This window comes from Oryx dammah, unplaced genomic scaffold (genome assembly GCF_014754425.2).
Source record: "Oryx dammah isolate SB20612 unplaced genomic scaffold, SCBI_Odam_1.1 HiC_scaffold_25, whole genome shotgun sequence".
NCBI lineage: Eukaryota > Metazoa > Chordata > Mammalia > Artiodactyla > Bovidae > Oryx > Oryx dammah.
The window spans coordinates 28,372,102-28,396,635 of NW_024070209.1; the positions used below are offsets into that span (position 1 = coordinate 28,372,102).

At 45.0% G+C, this 24,534-nt stretch overlaps 1 protein-coding gene across 2 annotated transcripts; it reads right to left on the bottom strand.

The window, feature by feature from the left end:
- Positions 1-979: 979 nt before the first annotated feature.
- On the bottom strand, positions 980-24,312 carry ATP6V1E2 (ATPase H+ transporting V1 subunit E2). Of its 2 annotated transcripts, XR_005718402.1 has the most exons (3): positions 24,200-24,312; positions 23,013-23,199; positions 22,657-22,864 (listed from the first exon to the last, which is right to left on the bottom strand). XR_005718402.1 is itself a non-coding variant. In XM_040224750.1 (2 exons), the coding sequence occupies exon 2, from the start codon at positions 1,841-1,843 to the stop codon at positions 1,163-1,165; it is 681 nt and encodes a 226-aa protein (XP_040080684.1). In that variant the 5' UTR covers positions 1,844-1,851; positions 24,200-24,312; the 3' UTR covers positions 980-1,162. The 2 variants fall into 2 exon arrangements, 1 of the variants encoding a protein (XP_040080684.1); XM_040224750.1 differs by lacking the exons at positions 22,657-22,864; positions 23,013-23,199 and adding an exon at positions 980-1,851.
- Between the last annotated feature and the right edge of the window lie 222 nt (positions 24,313-24,534).

Below are 24,534 nucleotides of genomic sequence, written 5' to 3' on the forward strand. Positions count from 1 at the left end.
CCATGGAGCTGCCAACCTGGGGCAGAGATGGCCACCATTATGTCCAGCCCTAAGCTTCTGTGAAGGATACAGACCTTCCCTGCATACACTGGGCCCTAACCAGGGGCAGAGGGCACTAGTGTTCACTGGTTTAGGGAGAGGAAGGCAGGATCTTGGAGTACCAGTGAGCTGAGAAGTGGGTGGTCAAGAACCCATCCCAGAAAGATGCGTAGACTTCAAGAATTAGTACTTGCACACATGAGCCAGGGCCCAAGCCCCCGGCACATGCATGGAAGTCCTAGTGGACTTCACTTATAAAGCACACATTCAAAGATAAAAGTAAGAACTTCAAGACGGTTAGCTACTGAGCATTAGACCCCAGTTCAGTTCAGTCCTGTCACTCAGTCGTGTCTGACCTTTTGTGACCCCATGGACTGCAGCACGCCAGGATTCCCTGTCCATCACCAACTCCTGGAACTTACTCAAACTCATGTCCATAGAGTCGGTGATGCCATCCAGCCATCTCATCCTCTATCATAGACCCCAACTGCTGGGCAATTCTGAGCATGGAGCTCTGTGTGACTTGCACTAGTCATACGCCCGTGAAGTTGACCCTTGACACAAGAAAAAGAGTTCTGTGCAGGCATGCATGCTAAGTCACTTCAGTCGCGGCCCCCTCTTTGCGACCCTGTGGACTGTAGCCCACCAAGCTCCTCTATCCATGGGACTCTCCAGTCAGGAATATTGGAATGGGTTGCCAGGCCCTCCTTGAAAAAGAGGTCTAAACCTTATTAAGTAAAATAAGAACAAGAAGCTGAAACAAAAGAAGAAAAACACACTTCAAATACGTATTAAATTTAGGACACCCAGACGCATACATCAAGATTACCATTCACTCTCAGCTGAAAGATGAGCTAATGAGCAGATGTCTCTATTTCTTTCAGCTCAGACTGTAGAATTGACCAGGAGCTCTAGAATGTATAGATAAAATGGAATTAGATTTATAAGCATTAAGTCAGGCTTTATTCCAAAGTATAATGCCTTTAGCTAGTCAGAGAGTATTTCATAAAGTTAGACTAATCCCAGGGCGAAACAGAGGAGGAGATATTACCAGCTTGCTTTGCCCTAATAAGTTATGCTTTTACGGCTTAGAAGTTCAACAGGAGCTTCACTTTCCAGAGGCTTATACAAAAAACTTCCTGTTGGCATTGGCTCCAAACAAGGCCTTTCGTATTTCTGGCATCTTTTGCTGAGATAAGAGATCCAGTCGACTTTCCAGAGTATTAGAAACCATTATTCTCTGATCGCTACTGTAGACCTCCACACCTCCAGTTGTGTCTGCAGCCAGTCGCACCTCTTTGTCAACTTGAACTTCCACACATCTGTGGGAGACTGTGGTGTACTGGCGGATGGCTCTTTGCACTGCAGCCTCCACCAGGAGGTGGTCCTGTGGCCTGCAGCGTACAATCACCACAGGCTCCAGCAGTCGTAGCAGACCCTGGAGCACTAGTTTATCCAGCAGCCCCTGGTAAAATTTTGGGTCTGTCACAATCCGGCGGAGCCTCAGCTTTGCATCATTCAGCAACTCTGAGATGAGGTCGTTTCGGGCTCTCAGGACTTTCAGCCTTGCCTGATTCCTCATGGTAGACATCTGGATTTTCTTCTGCTGCTCTATCTGCTTCTCTTTCTTCTCATAATACTCCATAATCTTCAGTCGCTGGGTTTGCACAAGGCGTCCTTTCTCAATGTTGAACTCTTCCTCAGCCTTGGCATCTATTTCTTCTGCCTTCTCATTAGCTTCCTGCTCAATGAAAGCCATCATGTGCTTAATCTGCTTTTGCACATCGACATCACTCAGGGCCATGGCTGCTCCTGGAAAGAGATGTAGAGGAAGAAGTGGTGGACCCTCTGGTTCCTCTGACTTAGGGCAGAATTTCAGGTATGTTTCCAGAACTCCACTTTCTGAGCTGTGGGGTGTATGAGGGGAGGAAGGATAGAGTTAGGGTCCAAAGGGAACAATCACAGAGACCATTTATTCACGACTCATTTCACAGATGAGGAAACTGAAGCCCAGAGAGGGAAAGCAACTTGTCCAAGGTCATACCCTGGTAGAATCAGACTCAAACTTGGGTTCCCAGAGTTCCATTTCTACTACACTCACTACCTTTTTGTCATCAAATACTATGAGATGATCAAGACAAAAGGTTTCTAGCCAGCAATGGCTCAATCACAGATAATAAGTGGAGAGAATGGAAAGGTCAAATTAATACAAAAATGGAAAGTGTAGGCACATTTCAGGTTGGAGAGGGCTGGGGGAGTCATAAGAAACTTGTGGTTAAACAGGATTCAATCCAGAAAGATTGCCTAGAAAAAGAAAGATCTTTAGTGCTTCAAATGATACGAAGAGACACAATACTCGTGGACAGATGGTGGCATCCTGGAGAGAACTGGAGGTGGGAGAAGTTGATGGTAATCTTTTAACTGGAAGTGGTTTCCAAACCTAGATGTATGTATAAATCACTCGTGGACCTTTCAGGAATACAGCTTTCCAGGCCCCACTCCAGAATACTGAATTAGAATCTCTGCCAGTAGGGTCTGGGTGGGAATCCATATCTTTAAGTCTCTCTGGGCCCTCCTACACTGTTGGTGGGACTGTAAATTGGTGCAGTCACCATGGAGAACAGTATGGAGGTTCTTCAAAAACTAGAGTGGCCAGATGATCCAGCAGTCCCACTCCTGGGCACACATCCAGACAGAACTATAATGTGAGAAGATACCTGCACCTCTAAGTTCATTTCAGCGTTATTCACAAAAGCCAAGACATGGAAACAATGTAAATGTCCATGAACAGATGCATGGAAAAAAAGATGTGGTACATATATATTCACACGCACACATATACAATGGAATATTAGTCATAAAAAAGAATGAAATAATGCCATTTGCAGCTATATGGATGGACTTAGAGATTATCAAGCTAAGCAAAGCAAGTCAGAAAGAGAAAGACAAATATCATATATATAACTTATCTGTGGAATCTAAAATACGACCCAAATGAACTTATCTACAAAAAAGAAAGAAACTCACAGACATAGAGAACAAACTTGTGGCTGCTAAGGTGGATGGGATGCAGGGGAGGGCTGGATTGGGAGTTTGGGACTAGCAGAGGCAAACTATTATATATAGCATGTTAAACAAGGTCCTGTTGTATAGCATAGGCAACTATATTCAGTATTCTGTAACCATAATGGAAAAGAAAAAAAAAAAGACTCTCTGGGATGCTTAATGAGCCCAGGCAAATGATAAATGAAATTTTTAAAATGACATATGAAAAAATAAGGCTAGCAATAAAGAGGCAAAAAATATTAAAAAGAACCTAACAAAATTTGAAGCTAAAGAATATAATAGCTGAATTGAAAAATTCACTAGAGGTGTTCAACAACAGACTTGATTATGGAGAAGAAATAATCAGCAAACTCAAAGATAGGCCATTTGAAATTATCCATTATTGTTGGAGAAAAAAAATTTTTTTTTAAGTGAAGAAAGTCTAGGGACATATGGAACACCATCAAATGGATTAATATATGCCGTAGGGAAGTCCCAGAAGGTGAGGAAAAAGAAAGAAAGGAGCAGAAAGCTTATTTGAAGAAATAATGACTCCAAACTCCCCAAATCTGAGGAAGGCAATGGACATCCAGATTCACAAGCAAAACTGAAAAGCCAACCAAATCACGTCTCTAAAACAAATCAGTGAAAGACAGAGACAGTGAGAGGGACAAAAAAATGCGAGAAGACAGACAGAAAACAGTGAACAAACTGGCAACAGCACAAGTAATTATTTAAGACGTAAAGAGATTAAACTCCATAATCAAAAGCTGTAGAGGGGCTAAATGAAATTAAAAACAAAACAAGATCCAATCATATGCTGTCTACAGGAGACTCACTTTAAGAACACACATAGACTGTGAAACACATATCCTTTTACTTTCAAGTGAAAAGGCAGAGAAAGATAGTCTGTGCAAATGGTAACCAAAAGAGAGCAGGAATGGCCGTACTTAAGTTATATAAAATATACTTCACGTAAAAAACTGTCATAAGAGTAAAAGAAAGACATTTTATAATAATAAAGGTCAATTCAACAAGAAGATATAGTAACTATAAATAGATACGTACCCAACATCAGACTACCCAAATATATGAAGTAAACACTGACAGGACAGAAGAGTAATAGACAGGAACACAATAATAGTAAGAGAGTTCAATATCCCATTTTCAATAATGAATAAAATATCCAGAGAGAAGATCAATAAGGAAACAGAGGACTTTAACAATGATATAGATCAAACAGACCTAACAGAAAATATTCCATGAACAGCAGCAAAATACACATTTTTCTCAAGCACAATTTTAACATTCTCCAGCATAGATTACATGTTAGGTCACAAACCAAGTCTTAACAAACTGAAAAAGACTGAAATGACACCAAGCATCTTTTCTGACCACAGTGGAATGAAACTAGAAATCAGTAGCAGAAGGAAAATGGAAATTTCACAAATATGTGGAAATTAAAATGCTCTTGAACAACCAATAGCTCAAAGAAGACATCAGGAGGGAAATTATAAAATATCTTGAGACAAACAAAAATGAAATACAACATACCAAAACTCAGGATGTAGCAAAAGCAGTGTTGAGAAATAAGTTTATAGTATTAAAAGCCTACAATTAAAAAGAAGAAAGGACTGCCCTAGTGGTCCAATGATTAAGAAACTGCCTGTCAATGCAGGACACACAGGTTTAATCCCTGGTTCAGGAAGATTCCATATGCCTCATGATGACTTAAGCCGGTGCACCACAGCTGCTGAAGTCTGCACTCTCTAAAGCCTGTGCTCCACAACCAGAGAAGCAGACACAATGAGAAGCCTACACAGTGCAACTAGAGGAAGCCTGCTCACAGCAACAAAGACCCAGCACAGCCAAAAATAAAATGCATATTTTTTAAAAAAAGAAGAAAAATTTCAAACAAGCGGCCTAATTTTATACATTTAAGGACTTAGGAAAACAAAAACTAAGCCCAAAATTAGCAGAAGGAAATAATAAAAATTAGGGCAAAAATAAATGAAATAGAAAAATGAGGGGGGAAAATCAATAAAACTAAGAGCTTTTGAAATGATAAAACTGACAACCTTTAGTTAGACTAAGAAAAAAAGAGAAGACTCAAATAAAATTAAAAATGAAAGAGGAGACATTACTAATGGTGCCACAGAAATAAAAAGGATTATAAGAGATTACTACGAACAACCATATACCAACAAATTGGAAAACCTAAAAGAAATGGATAAATTCCGAGATACATACAACCTACCAAGACAAAATATAAATAGAAAATCTGAACATAGCTATAACAAGTAAGGAGATTGAATCAGTAATCAAAACCTCCCAATGAAAAAACCCCAGGACCAGATAACTTCAAAGGAGAACCGTACCAAAAAAAAATTAAAAAATCAATGTCAACTCCTTGCAAACTCTTCCAAAAAACGGAAGAGGAGGGAGCACCTCCAAATTCACTTTAAGAGGTCAGCATTTTTTCTTGGGCTCCAAAATCACTGCAGACAGTGACTGCAACCATGAAATTAAAAGATGCTTGCTCCTTGGAAGAAAAGCTATGACAAACCTAGACAGCATATTAAAAAGCACTTTGCCAACAAAGGTCTATATAGTCAAAGCTATGGTTTTTCCAGTAGTCATGTATGGATGTGAGAGCTGGACCATAAAGAAAGCTGAGCACCAATTGAACTGTGGTGTTGGAGAAGACTCTTGAGAGTCCCTTGGACTGCAAAGAGATCAAACCAGTCAATCCTAAAGGAAATCAACCCTGAATATTCACTGGAAGGACTGATACTGAAGCTGAAGCTCCAATATTTTGGCCACCTGATGAGAAGAACTAACTCACTGGAAAAGACCCTGAAGGTGGGAAAGATTGAAGGTAGGAGGAGAAGAGGGGATGACAGAGGATGAGACTGTTGGATGGCATCATCGACTCAAGGAACATGAGTTTGAGGAAGCTTGGGGAGATGGTGAAGGACAGAGAAGCCTGGTGTGCTGCAGTCCATGGGGTCACAAAGTGTTGGATGTGACTGAGCCACTGAACAACAATAATTACCCTGATAACAAAGCCAAAGACACTAAAGAAAAGAAAACTGCAGCCCAATATCCTTGATGAACACAGATGTAAAAATCCTCAACAAAATATTAGCAAATTAAATTCAAGAGCACGTTAGAAGAATTATACACCATGACCAAGAGGGGTTTATCTCTAGAATGCAAGGATGGTTCAACATATAAAAATCAAGGATCAGACAAATGATCATTCAACAGGCAAAAATCAATCAGTGCAATAGACCACATTAATAGAATGAGAGGTAAAATCACATGATCATTTCAATAGATGCAGAAAAGGCATTTGAGAAAGTTAGACACCCTTTCATGATTAAAAAAAAAAAAAAACCAACAACAACCAACAAAGTAGGACTAGAATGAAATCCCCTCAAAATAATGCAGGTCATATATGAAAAGTACACAACTAACATCATTCACCTGGCTTCCCAGGTGGCGCTAGAGGTAAAGAACCTACCTATAATGGAGGAGACATAAGGGACATGAGTTCAATCCCTGGGTCGGGAAAATCCCCTGGAGAAGGAAATGGCAACCCACTCCAATATTCTTGCCTGGAGAAACCCATGGACAGAGAAGCCCAGAGGGCTATGGTTCATGGAGTCACAAAGAGTCGGACACGACTGAATCGACTTAGCACACATCATCGTTCATACTCAACAGTGAAAAACTGAAAGCTATTTTTCTAACATCAGGAATAAGGCAAGGATGCCCACTCTTGCCACTTTTATTCAACATAGAATTGGAAGTCCTAGTCACAGCAATTAGACAAGAGAAAGACACCAAAATTGGAAACATACAAGATCAACATACAAAAATCAATTGTTCCTATAGTATTAAAATGAATAATCTAAAAAGAAAATTAAGAAAACAATTCCAATTATAATATCATCAAAAAGAACAAAATACTGTGACTAAATTTAACCAAGGAAGCTAAATACTTGAACACTTAAAACTACAAATTACTGTTGGAAGAATTTAATGACAAAAATAAATGGAAAGATAACCTATGTTCATTAGAAGACTTAATACTGTTCATACTACTCAAATCGATCTACAAATTCAATAGAATCTCTATCAAATGCCCAATGGCATTTTTTTTACCAAGACTTTGGGTTCAACTTTGCAAACTGTCATCAGAAGTTAAAAAGAAAATAATTTAGCCCATCCATTCTCCATTATTTTAGGATGTAATTTTCCTTAAACTGCGCTTTTGTAAACAGAGCAAAACATTCTCTGTTCCTAAATAAGACAAGTCCATTAAATTATTTTTTAAGGCTCTCTGGGTAACCCTGCTGATCACCAGCTTTGAGAGCCACTGTAAATGAAAGACAGAGAGAGGGAGATGCAGCAGTTTGCAGGTTAAGTGTGTAGAGGAAAAAAAGGTACCAGACAAATCCTTACCAGCCCCCCCGCCAAGGGCCAGCCTTTGCTCTGGCGCCGGGCGTCTGCAGGCGGAATGTGGAACTTGGAACCTACTGGAACCTGGCACTGTTGCTTCCTTCTTTCTGCAGACGACCCTCTCAGTCTGACCTGGCAGCTCGAATCGAAAGAGCCAGGCTGTCACTGGGGAAGGCGAGCCAAGCCCGCCAAAAGCAGGCCAAGAGGAATTTCCTTGGCACACAGGCCTGGGCTGGGGGCTGTGCTTGCACACCCAGAATCTCAATTAAGTTGGCACACGGTGGGCTTCAACTCTGGGGTGGGCTCACCTTAACCAAACCATCAGAAACAGATATGTATGTGAACCCAGGCAGCCAGTTTATTAATTTACTAATGAAAACTACAGCCGTCAAGCTGGCAGGTCATGGCCCTCTTTCTCTGTATGTGAGTTACATGGGAAGCCAAATGCAAACATTGTCTAGTGAGAAACCAGGGCAAACAAAATGTGCCAGATGGTCTCTAAGAATGGCACGCTGGCCACAGGCGCTGGCACACTCTGGTCCATAAGCAAGGACATCCTCTCCAAGTCCAGACAGGGCTTAAAGGGGGCATCACTGGCTTCCACAGTGTAAGTAATCTTCTGGAGTAAGATTGCTGGAATTGAGATCCTAGTTCTACACTTAACATTTGTATGCCTTTGGGGAGTCGGCTCATGCCTTGAAGGCTCAGTTTCCTCATCTGTATAATGGAAATAATATAGCATGCACATCATAGGATTATTGTGAGGCTTAAATGAAAGAACTGAGTGTTTAGCCTAATGCTAAGCACACAGTTAATCGTCATGCTTGGCAGTTACCATCATCATCAGCGTCATTACTACTACTGCTACTACTTTATAACTAGCTTTTCTCCTCTGCTTTAAGCCTCATCACCGTCCCTCTGTTGTATGTACAGAGTACTTATTACTGCTTTGATTTCCATGCTCAAAAGTAAGTAGAAACACATCCTAGTCTTGCTTCCTTGTATTAAACTTAGTAGCCTTGCAAGAAGCTCGAGAACCTCCCAGCGCTTCACGGCATATTCACCCATGGTCTCAGGTGGCCAGCCATATCCTTGGTGATGGGAGGTGAAGTCCTGGAATTTCAAGGCTCTTGGGCTGGGGGTGAGGTGGAGTCATCTCACAGCCTGTAACAGTCCCTGAAACTGCAGGCCTGAGTTCTCATACCTCCTCTGGGACTCCCACTTCTAATCAGTCTCTCGGTGCTGGGACTTGAAAGCAGCTGCAGGGTGGGGTAGGGCTAAAAGTCAGGAATTGAGCAAGTGTCTCCGCAGGAACGCGGCTGCCCGTATAATGCATCCGGCTGATGTAACTTCCAGTCTGTCTGGGATGGGGATTATGAACTCACATGAGCCTATGGCTCAAACAAAACAATGAAAAGGAGCTAAGAAATATGAAACATACATGTCTGCTCTTGCACGAGGGCACAGGACTCTCCCGTCCCACAAGGCAGGCTTGCACTGTAAGTGGCATCTGTCCTGCCCATGCTTGGTAGGGGACAGTGCTAGAGCTCTCAAGACAGTCTTACTCCCATAAACTATTCAATACCAAGGTCTCTTCACTGCCCCCCAGACACAGCAGGCTCAGCCCTACCTAAGTCATGTAGCTTGTGATCACACAGTTCCCTCAGCTAAACAGCCTTCCTCTGCTTCTCTCCACTTAACTAAATCACATCTACATCTTCGGCCCAGTGTGAGTCCCACTACCTCCTTGACCTCTGGATCCTCAAAATGACAGCATGGCCTATTTTCCAGATATAATTCACAGTCTTTTGATGCTCCAGTTACCTTGCTTCCTCCAGGAAATTCCTTGAGGACAAAAATCTCCTTCTCTAGCAGGGGTTGGATGCAGACAGGCACTCCTTAAACATGAATTGATTGGATTAAAGGCTTGAGGCTGGGGTGAGGGGAGTACTTTTTTTTATCGTGAATTATAACACACATTCAGAAAAGTATATAGCTTAATGAATTACTATGAGGCAAACATGCAGTAACCAGCACCCAGGTCAAGCACAAGGACATTGCCAGCACCCCCAGAAACCCCTTCTTATGACCTTGGGGAAGAAGACATTTTAAAACTGATGATTTATATTCGTAGGCATAAGAGGCGTTCTTAGAGGAAGTATGGGCTTGGAAATCTCTCTTCACCAGTCCTCACCTACAGGATCCTGTGTGCACCTTGGAGAATCCTCACCACAAGAGGGAGGAGGGAAGGCAGGCATGCTTGAGGGGCCAAATGTGTCTGTCAGCCTGGAGCCCTGTCCAGACCCTGATACTACTGTTCCTCATTCCAGCTGGGATTTGTAAGTCTGAAGGGTCATGTGTCCAGGTCTGGGCTCCCTGGTTTAAAGACAAACAGCACCAAACGGGGGCCTCCAGACACTTAGAGATGACAGAGTGAGCAAGGGAAGGGTGCACGGGACAACTTGCAAGGCCCAGGAAGTGGGTGAGGAAATTTAGAAAAATAAGGACTCCTTTGTGGGGTTTAAAATATTTAATATGTGGAAAGGGGGTGTCTCCTTTTCTGTCTCTGGACAAATATTTGCTGAACATCCACTACATGCCAGGCACTATGTAGGCACTAGAGATAGAGAACAAGCAAACACCAGCCCTGCCTCCCAAGCCCATGATGTCATAGAGGGGACCAACAGGTCAACAGGAAGTCACACTACAGGGTGGCCTGTTAGCAATCAGCAGCTCCAAGACAGCTAGGTGAGGACTTCGCTGGTGGTCCACCAGCTAAGACGCCAAGCTCCCAATGCAGGGGGCCAGGGTTCGATCCCAGATCAGGGAACTAGATCCCATACACTACAATTAAAGATCCCACATACCACAACTAAGACCTGACATGGCCAAGTAAATATATATTAAAAAAAAAAAAAGACTAAGCAAATGAAGGGATCCAATGCCTAAAACCGCCCCCCTCTCAAGTTCACCATGGGCTCTTTTATAATAAATTGCTCTGCAACCATTAAACTATGTAGTGGGTGGTTTGAAACACACCATTAGCGACAACAAATGCTTTAGATGCAGGTCACTTCCCTGGTAGCTCAATTGATAAAGAATCCACTTGCAATGTAAGAGACCCAGGTTCTATCTCTGGGTCGGGAAGATCCCCTGGAGAAGGAAATGGCAACCCATTCCAAGATTCTTGCCTGGAGAACTCCATGGACAGAGAAGCATGGCAAGCTACAATCCACGGGGTCTCAAGAGTCAGACATGACTTAGTGACTAAACCATCACCACCACTTGGAAAAGGTAGCAAGTTGGTATATTCATGAAGGAGGATTTTCCAAATAGATAAGAATCAATCAAGCTGTTAGGGATACCTGACTTGAAGCAATGCCTTGGGGTTTCCAGGCTCAGAAACGTAGACGGTACCTGGACCCAACGTAGGAAGGAATAAGAGCAAGCAGAGGACACAGGCTGAGTGACTGCAGACAGCAGTAGAAGGAGAGGTCCTCTGGGCAAAGGGTCAACCTAGGAGGGAGAAGCACAGATGGGCACTGAAGGACAGACACTTTTGAGACGCAGGAAGAGAAAATCAGAGTCTTTAGACAGGGAGAACGCTGTGGGCAGAGGCTGAGGAATGTGTAGGAGGTCTGGGCGCAGAGAACAGATTGGATCAGCAGCAGCAGACAGGCCTCCAGTGGCAGTGGGAGTGAGCGATGTCTAGAAAGTCGGAGCTCAATGGGGGAAGATTTGAAATGTCAGACTGAGGGCTGGGACATGAGGCTAAGGAGACCCATTAAAGGTTTTGAGTAGGGATGTAACTTGGCCAAACCCGGGTTTAGAAAGATTAGCCTGGTGGTGGTGAAAGCTGGAGAGTCTGGCTTTAAGTAAATGCCAGGTCAAGGAGACTGCATGGATGAGGGCTTGGACAAGCACATGAGAGCAGGTGCAAGGAGATGTGGTACAAGAGCTGGCAGGTCTGAAGACTCAGGGTCTGGCCCCGGCAGCACCTGCCGAAGCTCCACCCACAGGGTTGAGCTGCTCAACTCAATGTGAAGATGTGGGAAAGCAGGTGTGAAGCACACCGCTCCTTCCAGAGCCAGCTGGGGGTAGAGAGAGCAACAGCCAGAGAGTTCATTTGGTTTGGAATTAAAGGAGAGGAATTAAAAGACCCGACCTCCCAAAGAGGAAATCAGAAGTGTTCACAAAGCTTTATCTCTGCTCCAGCTGCTGATAACTAAGGGGACACATACAGTTTTAATCTAATAACTCCATCCCAGTGGCAAAACAGGCTGTGATTGGGACTGGAGAAAGCTAATGCCCAAAAGAAGCAGGCAGGTAATATAAAGGAGAGAATCAGGTAGGGTCAGAGACATTTCTTCCCCAAACAATGTACATTAAGAATTTACAACTTAGTTTCTCCTTTTCACATATCTGCAGGAAGGTTACTTCAAAGGAGCCCAGTTCTCCCCAAGAGGAATGTGCTACAAAGTTGGGTGGCTAAAGGCTTTCAGTGGTGGCTCCCCAGCCCCCCCCCACCCTCGCCTCCAAAACAAAACCCCTCCGTTTCATCCCTGCCTAAAGGGCCCAGGCTTCTGAGTCTTTTGGAAATGGGGACTTGGGGGCACAGGTTCTCATATTTTAGAGAAGGGAAATCCCATTTGAAAAGTAAAATCCTTTTATCTTTTTTCTTTGTTTTATTGTGGTAAAATATACGTAACAAATTTTTGTCATTTTAACCACTAAGTAATGTTCAGTGGCATTAAATACATTCACACTGTTTTGTGACAGACATCACCAATCACCTCCAGAATGCTGTACCCATCAAACACTAACTCCTCATTCCTTCCTCCCGCGTTTCCTGGCAACCACCGCACTACTTTGGGTTTCTATGCATTTGACCACGCTCAGTTCAGTTCAGTTCATTTGCTTAGGCATGTCTGACTCTTAGCAACCCCGTGGACTGCAGCATGCCAGGCCTCCTTGTCCATCACCAACTCCCGGAGCATGCTCAAACTCACTTCCATCGAATCGGTGATGCCATCCAACCATCTCATCCTCTGTCATCCCCTTCTCCTCCTGCCTTCAATCTTTCCTAGCATCAGGATCTTTTCCAAGGAGTCAGTTCTTCACATCAGGTGGTCAAAGTATTGGAGTTTCAGCTTCAGCATCAGTCATTCCAATGAATATTCAGGACTGATTTCCTTTAAGAATGACTGGTTTGATCTCCTTGCAGTCAAAGGGACTCTCAAGAGTCTTCTCCAACATCACAGTTCAAAAGCATCAGTTCTTTGACGCTCATTTTTCTAGAGTTGACCACTCTTGAAACCTCTTGTGAGTGGAATCATTTGTCCTTTGTGACTGACTTATTTCACTTAGCAAAATGTATTCAAGGTTTATCCCCACTGTAGCACTTGTCAGAATTTTCTTCCTTTGTAAAGCTGAGTAACATCCCATTGTATGTACCTGTCACATTTTGCTCAGTCGTCAGTGGCACTTGGGTTGCTTCTACCTTTTTGCTAATATGAATAACATTCCTCTGTGTGGGTGTACAAATATCTGTTCCAGTCGTTGTCTTCAATTATTACAGGTATTTACCTAGAAAGGGAATTGCTAGATCGCATGGCAATGCTCTGCTTTTTTGAGGAAACTGTGCCATTTTCCACAGTGGCTCCATCATTTTATATTCCCACCAGCAATGCAACAAGCATTTCAATTTCCCCATATCTTCACCAATATTTGTTATTTTCTGTGTTTTTGACAAAAGTCTTCCTAATGGGTGTGAGGTGGTACTCATTATAGTTTTGATTTGCATTTTCCTAATGATTAGCAATGTCGAACCTCTTTCCATGTGCTTATCCCCATAAGTATTTTCTTGGAGAAATGTCTGTTCAGGCCCATTTTAAAAACCAGGTTGCTTTTGTTGTTTAGTTGTAGGAGTTCTCATCACTTTGTGGTCCTGAGATCCCCAGCTGCCAGCCAGGTAGCCAGCCAGTCAGCAAACAAAGCTCCTAGATAGGGTTTTTCAAAGTGTGGGCTGTGAAACCAAAAGGAATAGAAAATCCAAAATTCATTACAGGTAGTGAGCTTAAGTGTTGCTTGTCAAATTTTTGTCGTATATATGATGCATATGTACATACGTATTCTGGTGCACAATGAAAATGTATTTGTTTAACTGTGATTTAACATATAAAACCAAAGAATTGATACTTTTGAACTGTGGTGCTGGGAAGACTCTTGTGAGTCCCTTGGACTGCAAGGAGATCCAACCAGTCCATCCTGAAGGAGACCAGTCCTGGGATTTCTTTGGAAGGAATGATGCTAAGGCTGAAACTCCAATACTTTGGTCACCTCATGCGAAGAGTTGACTCCTTGGAAAAGACCCTGATGCTAGGAGGGATTGGGGGCAGGAGGAGAAGGGGACAACAGAAGATAAGATGGCTGGATGGCATCACCAACTAGATCCACGTGAGTTTGGGTGAACTCCGGGAGTTGGTGATGGAGAGGGAGGCCTGGCATGCTGTGATTCATGGGGTCGCAAAGAGTCGGACACGACTGAGCGACTGAACTGAATATACAAAACATTTGAACAACAGTGACCTCCGGACTTTCATGATGGTCTAGTGGCTAAAACTCTGTGCTCCCAATGCAGGGGTCTTTGGTTTGATTCCTGGTCAGGGAACTAGATCCCACATACTGCAACTAAGACCCAGTGCAGCCAAATAAATAGTACTTTTAAAAACAAAACAACAACAAAAAACTCTGACCTCAAGTTAATTGAATCCAACCTCCTTAGAAGGCAACCGGTGTTACTCAAGCAGACCCTGGAAATTCTCCCTCAATCGATTTATGAAAGTATTCATCCCCAAAACACATCTCTTCTAGGTGGGGATGGGGATGGGTGGAAGTGGTCTGAGATTCTGGCTACATGATGTATGAGGAGCATGGTCACCCAGGCATATCCAACTTTTTGTCAGCCCACGTACTGTAGCCTGCCAGTCTCCTCTGTCCATTGAATTTTCCAGGCAAGAATGCTGGAGTGAGTTGCCATTTCTTCCTCCAGGGAATCTTTCTGACTCAGGGGTTGAACCTGCGTCTCCTGCGTCTTCCTGCATTGGCAGGCAGAGTCTTTATCACTGAGCCACCCGGGAAGCATGAGCAACTTACATGGCTAAAATCTACTGAGCATGCCCCCAGGGGCTGGGCAGTCACAGGACATCATGGGATGGTAACTGAAGTTAGGAACCAGGCTGCCCCTGAAGTAAGAGGCCTCTCTCTGCCCTGGATGCCCCCATGGGCCATAACTGGTGTCATGAGAAGTGCAATGGATGGAGCATCAGAGGTAAAGGGTTCAATCCTGATGTCAGTCACAGGCTGGGTGATCTGGATAAGGGCTCACAATCTGTTTGAACTCCCTCTGGATAAAGACACAAAGCCTCATCTGTTTACAGAGAGGGTGTTAAGGAGGAATTTTGTGAAAGCCAAATGCAGTGAGGAGTTATGAAGCTGTGTTAAATGCTAGGTGAACCACAGATGTCCTCATACATAAAACACCACCCCAATCATCCTGCCCTTCCCAGAACCTCAAGCTGCCTTGAGGTAGGAGCAGGCCAGTAGTCAGAGCCCTAGAAAGCCTCCAGGCAAGTGGAGGGTAGGCTTGAGGTCATCCAGGAGCCCCAGGACACAAGCTTTTCTGAGGCAGCTGGCTGGCCAAGTCTCCAGCTGGTGGCCATGGTCAGGGACAGCCTAGAAAAAGCAGATGCTCTGCTTGTTCAGGAACATCAGGAGCCATGTTTGCTACCAGTTCCCAGTTCAGGGGATGCATTCAGATGCCAAAGGCTCCTCTAGTATTGACTTAATGCTCGCTGCTATAGGTCCTGACTAGCTTCACCTCTGCTAAGAGACACAGCTCAAGCCCAGAAGCAGGGAAGCTACTGGCTTGCAAGGAAGAGAGTGTGTCCACTCAACTGTGTCCCTCACGGTGCACAGGACTTCCACAGGACATAGTTGGGAAAAGTGCTCTTTCTGACCCCCTCTGCGCTCATCTTAACACTTTGCCCAGAGATCAAACCAGTCAATCCTAAAGGGAATCAACCCTGAATATTCACTGGAAGGACTGATGCTGATGCTGAAGCTGAAGCTCCAAGCCACCTGATGCAAAGAGCTGACTCGCTGGAAAAGACCCTGATGCTAGGAAAGATTGAGGGCAGGAGGAGAAGGAGGCAACAGGGGATGAGACGGTTGGATGGCATCAGTGACTCAGTGAACATGAGTTTAACCAAACTCTAGGAGATAGTGAAGGACAGGAAAGCCTGGTGTGGTGTACTTCATGTGGTCGCAAAGTATCGGACACAACTTAGCGACTGAACAACAGAGTCCAGTACATAGCATTTAAGCATTATCTGTTGGACTCATAGATAAATGGATGGATAGTGAGGAAAGAGCCTTCTGTATAGACTGTCACAATCCTAGGGATCTGCAACTCTTTTTCAGATAGAGGAGAGAGGAATGTGAAGAGGTGCTGCAGTGGTGCCCCAGGGAGATACCTCTTCCTATTCCACCCACAAACTTGGAACTTAGAGCTCAATAAGAATTTAACTCCCTGTGGCGTTTCACTCTGTGCCTGCACATGAGTGGAAACAGTGACAGATTTTATTTTCTTGGGCTCCAAAGTCACTGCAGACACATGACTGCAGCCATGAAATTAAAAGACACTTGCTCCTTGGAAGGAAAGTGATGACAAACCTAGATAGCATATTAAAAGGCAGAGATATCACTCAGCTGACAAAGGCCCATATAGTCAAAGCTACACTATTTCCAGTAGTCATGTGAGAGTTGGACCATAAAGAAGGCTGAGCGCCGAAGAATTGATGCTTTCAAACTGTGGTGCTGGAGAAGACTCTTGAGAGTCCTCTGGATAACAAGGAGATCAAACCAATCAATCCTAAAGCAAACCAACCCTGAATATTCATTGGAAGGACTGATGCTGAAGCTGAAGGTCCAATACTTTGACCATCTGATGCAAAGAGCTGACTTGCTGGAAAAAGACCCGGATGCTGGGAAAGATTGAAGACAGGAGGATAAGGGAGGACAGGAGGAGAAGGGAGCAACAGACGATGCAACCATTGGATGGCATCACCGACTCAATGGACAAGAGTTTGGGCAAACTCTGGGAGACAGTGAAGGACAGGGAAGCCTGGCATGCTGCAGTTCATGTGTTCACAAAGAGTCGGACACCACTTAGCAACTGAACAATGAGCAACCTAGCATAAGCAACAGACTCAAGAGAATACTCCCTCCTCTCTGGTACTCAGTCTTGAAAAGTCTCCTCAACTCAGCAAGACCACTAAGATCAACTTTGGTTCAACTGTGCACTGCGATTCAGAAAGTACTTCCAGCAGAAAGGGTAATAGAGTTTGCCTCATTTGTTCCTTTCTTTCAGAAATCACAGTCCTGAGCTACATTCAATATTTAAAAACAGGGATTTAGGTATGGTAGAAGTTGGAATCTCTGCTCGCACTGCATGAAGCACACTGAATACAGCAATCCAGTCCTCCAATATCTTCTCAGGAGGCTGGAGTTGTGAGGAACAGAAGCTGGAAGTGGTGAACAGAACAGAAGAGGAAATTTTAAGGATCATGCTTGGCTCACAGGATGGTGGCAGGCTAGAGAAGCTGCTCGGGACTGTCCTTACAGGAACCACACCCAACATATGCCTCAGGACCTGCTCCCATGAGAAAAACCACTTCTGGTATTGTTGCTGCCAACAAATTCTAGATAGTCAGTGTATACAGTAGTCACTTCTGCACCAGGAACTCAATCACACCACAACCAACACCACCACCCACCCTATGTGCTACTTCCTGTATTCAGCACTGAGTTGTGGGCCCAGCACCAAAGCTGCAAGAGTGTGCTCTGTATTAAACTGTAGTCACTCCAGCTCTTGAGTCTGACAAGGAAAGCAAGAGTCTGTAACAGCTTCCACAAGAGTGATCTTTTTTTCCCACCAAGACTTACAAAGTGGAAGATTCCCCAAATTCAAAATGTGCTTATAACACTCAGTGACCACAGGATCCACTATGGAAAAATAATAATCAACAAACCTTGGATGGTTTTCTGGTACTGTTAGAACTGAAGCCTGGAATAAAATCATTAATTTCATTTCTGGAAGATGGATCTATGATCTGGCCTCCTTTGAACCTTACAGGAGGTGGCCACTCCCAGATCATAGAAGTATTCTGAACCAGGAGCCTCTAAGAAGTGTCCTTTTCTATGATTCAGCAATGGTGGCAATGCCATCTGTTATAATGACTGGTCTCCTGACCTAGGCTGCAGCAAAAGATGGTTAGAAATGAAGATGGGAAAACATTATTAAGGGTGCTTGAGCTAAAATTCTGAGGCTGGGATTTACTTCTGAGTTTCTGGTATGTAATGAGCTGGAAAAAAAGGAGATCTAGATGTATTCTAGAAACATAACTAGAAGTGAAATCAAGTGAGCCAGATGTATCAGATTTTTTAAATCATCCTGATCATCAGGAACCACTGACCTTTAAGAAATTGCTGCAGTGTTTAAGCCATTAACATCTCAGCTAAAAAACAGTGTAATACATTACATCTGACCCCTAAGAGAAAAGCATGCAGATGGGAGGTTTTAGTGGTAGGAAGAAAAAGAGGAATAGGTATGGCACACAGTATGGTGCTACAAACGTGGGCCAGGTGGAGTCTGGGAAGCAGAAGAGCCCTGGGGAGTGAAGAGGTTGCAGTCTGAAGAGATTGGGCAAGTATGGAGGAAAGAAGCATAATTGAAAAGCAGAGGAGGGACTTTCTTGGTGGTCCAGTGGCTAAGACTCTGGGCCTCCAATGCAGGGGGCCCGGGCTTCAATCCCTGGTCAGGGAACTAGATCCCACATATTGCCAACTAAAGATCTTGAGGGCTGCGACAAAGATCAAAGATCCAGTGTGCTGCAACTAAGACCAAGTGCAGCCAAATAAAAGAGCAGAAGGGACCAGGTAAAAGAATGATTACCATTTTGCCTCCTTGCCAACAACTCCAAGAAGGAAGTTTGAAGGGGGAAAGGAGTAACTACTATCAGCCAAGAATTAGGGACTCACACCAAGCTTGGATTCATGTACTGACAAATCAACTGACTGAAATTTAAAACAAATCACAGATTTGACTTGGATCCTTCTCACCTCCCTCTTCCCTTGAAATCTGCTTTTTCTTTATTTCTAGTATAGCTTGGGGAGACCTTGAATCTTTGACTACTATTGGCAACAATCCAGGGGTAACAGGTATTGTTGGTTGCCTCCCCAGCATATATTAGCCCCCATGCCTACCGTCCACTGAGCAGGAAACATAGAATTTGAGGCGGAATAAAACTCTGGCCTTGGGGTGGGCCCTGACAGGCCTAATAAGGATAGTTCCAAGCCCTTGTCCCAGCAATGGTTTCCAGGACAGCCAGTAGCTCAGGCCTAAGGCAATGAGCATCTGACATTCTGCTGGCCACCATGATGAACTCAGCTAATCTGATGAGAGGAAGTCCAAGAATTTTGTGTATTAAGTGAATCAAGAGAAGCTCTCTCTCCTGCTGGGCAGTGTGGTATATGGGTGGTAATGCCTGGACCTGGTATAACCATTTTGTTTTCAAGAGAGAAAGCAACCTAAGTAGGACGCTGACCCAGAGAGAAGAGAAAAATGAGAGAAGTGCAGGAAAAAAAAGTTGATTCAGGGTTTTGATCAAGCCATACTTGAAGCCTGAGCTACTTCTGGTTGTTTTCAATCAAAGAAGTCCATACATTCCCTTTGCTGTTGAAACCATTTGGGGCTGTCTTTCCTATTACTTGGAACCCAAAGCAAATGACAGCAAATGATCTACTGGAATCCAGTTGTCCATTTCTGGAGTAAATGTGAAGGGGACACAAACAAAATGACAGAAAGCGAATACATTTTAGAAACTTAGTGTCCTTCTGGAGTTCTGCTCTCAGCTTGGTTTAGGCAGTTGGCCACATGTTTAATCATCAAGAGGAGACCAGTAAGTTTTGAAAAGTTAGGAAGAAACCTAAAGAAGTAAGGAGGATAAAACAGAGAAGATTTAAAAGGAAGAGAGAGAAGGGATATGTCAATGGAATCATAACATAGACACCTCAGAGTATCCCAGCCCTTCCCTGCGTTACGCGTTACCAAGTCCTGTGAACTTGGTCATCTAAACTTCCTGCCTCCTCTTCATTTTCACAGCCATGCCTGATCCAGACCTTCTTGACCTCTCTCCTCCTCACTTTTCACTCTGCCTTCACTCTGGTCCCTTCTAAATCCATGTTCTATACCACTCCCAGAGTGATCATCTCAAAAGATAGCTCTAAACTTGTCATTTCCAACTTAAAACTTTTAATGCCTCCTTCCTGTGGAACACGGGAAATAGCATGAGCTCAGATCAATTATTTTGAAACCTAGCTCTGCCACTTAGCAGCTACATGACTTTGAGTAAATGTCTTAATTTCTCTGCACATTATCTATCTTGACTGTAGTGATAATACTATCATAGACAAGATTCCTTTAGTTACCAGTGACAGAAAACCAATCTACACCATCTAGGCAAAAAGGAAGGTTATTAAGTAACCAACTGAAGTCCACTAGTATACAACACACTTTCAGGGATACCCAGAATCAGGAACTCACAAATATCCTGTGTCATCCTTGCCACTTTTAAGGGGTATGGGTGGAGAGCGTCTTTCTCCATTTTTGTTTTTCTGTGCATTGTTGCTTCATTTCCTTCAGTTGACTACTTTGTAAATGTCTGAAACATGAAGCAGGAATGATCCACTGCCTTTAGGCTCTTATCTTCCAGTTTAGTTAGTACCAGTTTTGAATCCCACATGCAAACTTCTCAAGAAGGGTTCTGGTCATCCCATCTGGCGTTAGGTGCCCAGGGCTAATCAATGGAGGTCAAGGACAGGGTGTGTAAGAAGAGGGCATCTACCATTTGACCATATGATCAGAACTTCCCTGGTGGTCCAGAGGTTAAGTCTCCATGTTCCCAATGCAGGGAGCCTGGGTTTGATTGCACGCCACAACTAAAAGATCCTGTATGCTGCAACTAAGACCTGGAGCAGCCAAATAAATCAACAGGTAAACATTTTTAAAAAGAAAAAGAAAATAAACCACACTATCACAGAAAGAACAAGCAAAGGGTATTGTTTTGGATAGAGAAGCCAATAGGTATTCTCTATGAATTTTATTTTGCGTGGTTATTTTGGGGGTGTAATAGGATGACCCATGAAATGAGCAGCAAATACCCAGGACAGTGCCTGGGCAGAGTACACAGTGACAGCACACAGCAAATCCTCCTTTCCTCCCTTCCTCACAGCCTTACTCCCAGAGCCATTGTTTACCTAGCTAGTGCCTTTGTCTGGATAGCAAGGAGATCAAACCAGTCGCTCCCTAAAGGAAATCAACCCTGAATATTCATTGGGAGGACTGATGCTGAAGCTGAAGCTCCAATACTTTGGCCACCTGATGCGAAGAAATAACTCACTGGAAAAAGACCCTGAGCCGACTCACTGAAAGCAGGAGGAGAAGGGGATGACAGAGGATAAGATAGTTGGATGGCATCACTGACTCAACAGACATGAGTTTAGGCAAACTCTGGGAGACAGTGAAGGACAGGGAAGCCTGGCATGCTGCAGTCCACAGGGTCGCAAAGAGTCTGACATGACTTAGTGAATAAACAACAAAAACTAATTAAAAAGGTGTCCCTCTTTGGGTGGATGCCACCCCACAGGCACAGGTCTGATAAGCAGAAGTTGCCTCTGTGATAAAAACGTGCTCCTTCTTCCCATGTACACAGCCTTAGGCCAGGGTCATGGCTTTGCGGGTATCATGTGGGCCTTTCTGGGTATCCTATTTCTCCCTTTGCCTTTGTACAGTGCACAGACTGCCCAGCCCAGGTTGGCCCTGCATGCCCTGAACATGGCATCCAGAGGCCCATGGCCTGGTGGCATCACACAGTTCTCAATTAAATACAAATCAGTTCTTTCACACCACTAATCCTGCATTCTGTCCACCCGACATGGCTCACCATTCCCAAGAAGTCGTGTGCTGTTCCTTCTTTCTGTCTTTCCCAGGCATTCTTATGTTATTTTACTCCTATTAAACCCCAGGCCAATGACACCCTTCTGCACACCCAGAACTAGGTCCTAACAGCCTCCCTGCACTTCCCAAAGACTGTTCTCCATCCCCTACCACAGCACTGAACACATTATATAGTACTTATCTGTTGAGATCTGTTTGGTCCTTCTAGCTAACCTATCAGCGGGCTGACCTGGGCATCTGGGATAATACTCCCCTCTGCCTCCTACTCCACATACAACTGGTGGAATCAACCCAGAGCCCGAAGTACTCCTGGCAGTCTGTTTGGGTTTTTCTACGGGCCAAAGGGATGAGGTCACCATCATCAATGAAGTCACCCTTGCATGATTCATCTGACATCAGTTCCCCACCTGGAATGTCCTGATATTCCCAGAACTTCTCCCAAAGGATCCAGAACCTGGAGACCCTTCCATCTGTCAAGGTTCTGGAGCTAATCATCCAGCTCTCTGGATCCCCAGTAAATATCTGCCCTTCTGAAAAGCGGCAAAAGAACTGAGAGGCTGGAGTCTTGAACACACCTCAGTCCTGGAACACACCTCATTATCCCTCATAAAAGCCTTCCCCATGTCTCTAGCAACTGGCCCAAGGCCTTTACCAGGATTTTTCAGAGCACATTATGAAGAGCTCTAGAGTTGTCAAAGGTGAGCCTTGATCACACCCTCTGGACAAGCTCACATTTAAACCTGAGGCCCCGAGAAGAGGGGTGGCATGCTCAAGGTCACACTGCCAACTACTGTCAGTTCAATTGCTCAGTCATGTCTGACTCATTGCAACCCCATGGACTGCAGCATGCCAGGTTTCCTTGTTCATCACCAATTCCCAGAGTTTACTCAAACTCATGTCCATTGAGTCCAACCATCTCATCCTCTGCTGTCGCCTTCTCCTCCTGCCTTCTGTCTTTCTCAGCATCAGGGTCTTTCCCAATGAGTCAGTTCTTTGCATCAGGTGGCCAAAGTATGAGAGTTTCAGCTTCAGCATCAGTCATTCCAATGAATATTCAGGATTGATTTCCTTTAGGACTGACTACTGTCAGAGTTGGAACCAAATGTCTTCTCTTGGCTGAGTATGCAGTAGCTCCTTAACCTCTCTCAATAGACTCCTTTCAGAATTCTAGTCCCAGCAAATGCTGCCAGAAGAAGTGGTCCTGCAGGCAAAGGAGGCAAGTCCTCCTTTCTTCCCCTGTAGAAGGAAACGGCAGAGATTGGCCTTGAACTGAGATCTGACTTCAAGACACTGAACTGCCTTCCTTAACCGGGCATTCAGTACATATAAAGTGTCTTTCAGATTGACTGCATAATCTAAAGCAGCTGGCAATGTAAACACTCACACTCAAACACGATGGAGGGGTCTGGTGAGACATCCAGTGGGACTCCACAAGGAACTTCTGAAAAGCCAGGATGTCTTTCAGGACAATGGAAATCAGATTTGGGATTTGAGAGTTGAGGCCTCGGAAGCATGGCGTGAGTACATAACTAACTGAGCATTTCCCACGGTGTGTTCCCAGAACCTGAATGCTGGAAAGAGGTGGAGACCTTCGGGTTAACCACTTCACCTGTCTGCATCTCAATTTGTGTACCTACAATCTGAGAGAGATCTCAGGGAGTCCGTATGGTTGACCTCTGCGGTGCCTCTCAACACAGCGTTTTCTGATCCTGTGAATTGATGGCAGGAAGCGATTTATCTCGCATCAGCAAGGGGAGGGAGGGTGTGGTGTCAGCGTGGAGTGTATCATCCCCGCCTCCCCTGTCCTCCAAGGCCTAAACTTAGAAGCAGCACTTTTGGCCAGTGAACAGATGGGTGTTTCCAGGCTTCGTCCAGGCGAGAGGGCAGGGGTTGTCGCCTGGCTCACTGGCCACGTCTTTGAGCTCTGGGGTGCATCACTCCTCAGGGATCCCAACCTAACACCTTCGAGGGATACTGGGACTGTAAAGGGGCCTCAGAGAATGTCGCCTCTAGGGGGAGCCCAGGTACATCCGCAGCATCCAGAGGCGCCCAGTCTACCTTTTCTGGCAAGGGGGACGGGGGTGGAGAGCGCGTCAGTGGTTCAAGATGCTGTAACTCCCTTAGTCACCAGTTTCATAGCAAATGATGTGGACAGCATGGGTTGGGTTGGTGGAGGGGAAGGAGTGGAAACCAAGCCTCAGTTCAGGAGTTCCTACTTTCCAGCTCAGCGACTACCGCCACCCCTCCCCCGTCACCCCCGTGCGCCTGAAAAAAAAAATTTTTTTTTTCCCCAAACTCTCTTGGCCTTTCTTCCTTCCCGATTTCTAGTTCTATTGTGCATTTAGAGGCTAATAGAATGGATCCTGCCTTCCAGGTGGAGTTTAAATATATATGAATAATTTTGCACGACTATTGCGTCATCATAAAAGTCGTCGTGGACCCCCAAGAGGGCTCCACGTCTTCTCCCAGCTTCGGGGCCTTGGGACGCTTCTGGGCGCTGCGGGCACTTTCGCGAGGAGCCCTCGGCTCCGCCCGAGCGCGGGTCTCTCGGCCCCCCTCCCCCAGTCTCACCTTCCTCCCAGCTACGCTGCTCCTCGGCTCCTCCTCCACGCCCCCTCCCCGCAGCCCCCGCGCGGAGCCAAGCTAGGGTGAGCCGGCAGGGCAGAGCGGCGGCTGCGGGCGGGGCGCGGGGCTCTGGAGCCGGCGGGCGGGCGGGGGCGCGAGGCTGGCTGCCCGCAATCGGGGGAGGCGCCTGGGCCCGCCCTCCTCCGGGGCCCAGCGGGGAGGGGGCCCCGGCCCGGCGCGGGGCGGGGTGAGCCGCCTGGCCCCTCCCCTCCGCTGCCCTCCCCAAAGTTGCCGTCTCCCCCGGGGCTGGCCAGTCTTATGATCCAGTGGATCCTCCTGGG

Bases quoted from the DNA above. Each gene is read 5' to 3' on its own strand.
- ATP6V1E2 (XM_040224750.1), bottom strand. From the start codon at position 1,843: ATGGCCCTGAGTGATGTCGATGTGCAAAAGCAGATTAAGCACATGATG.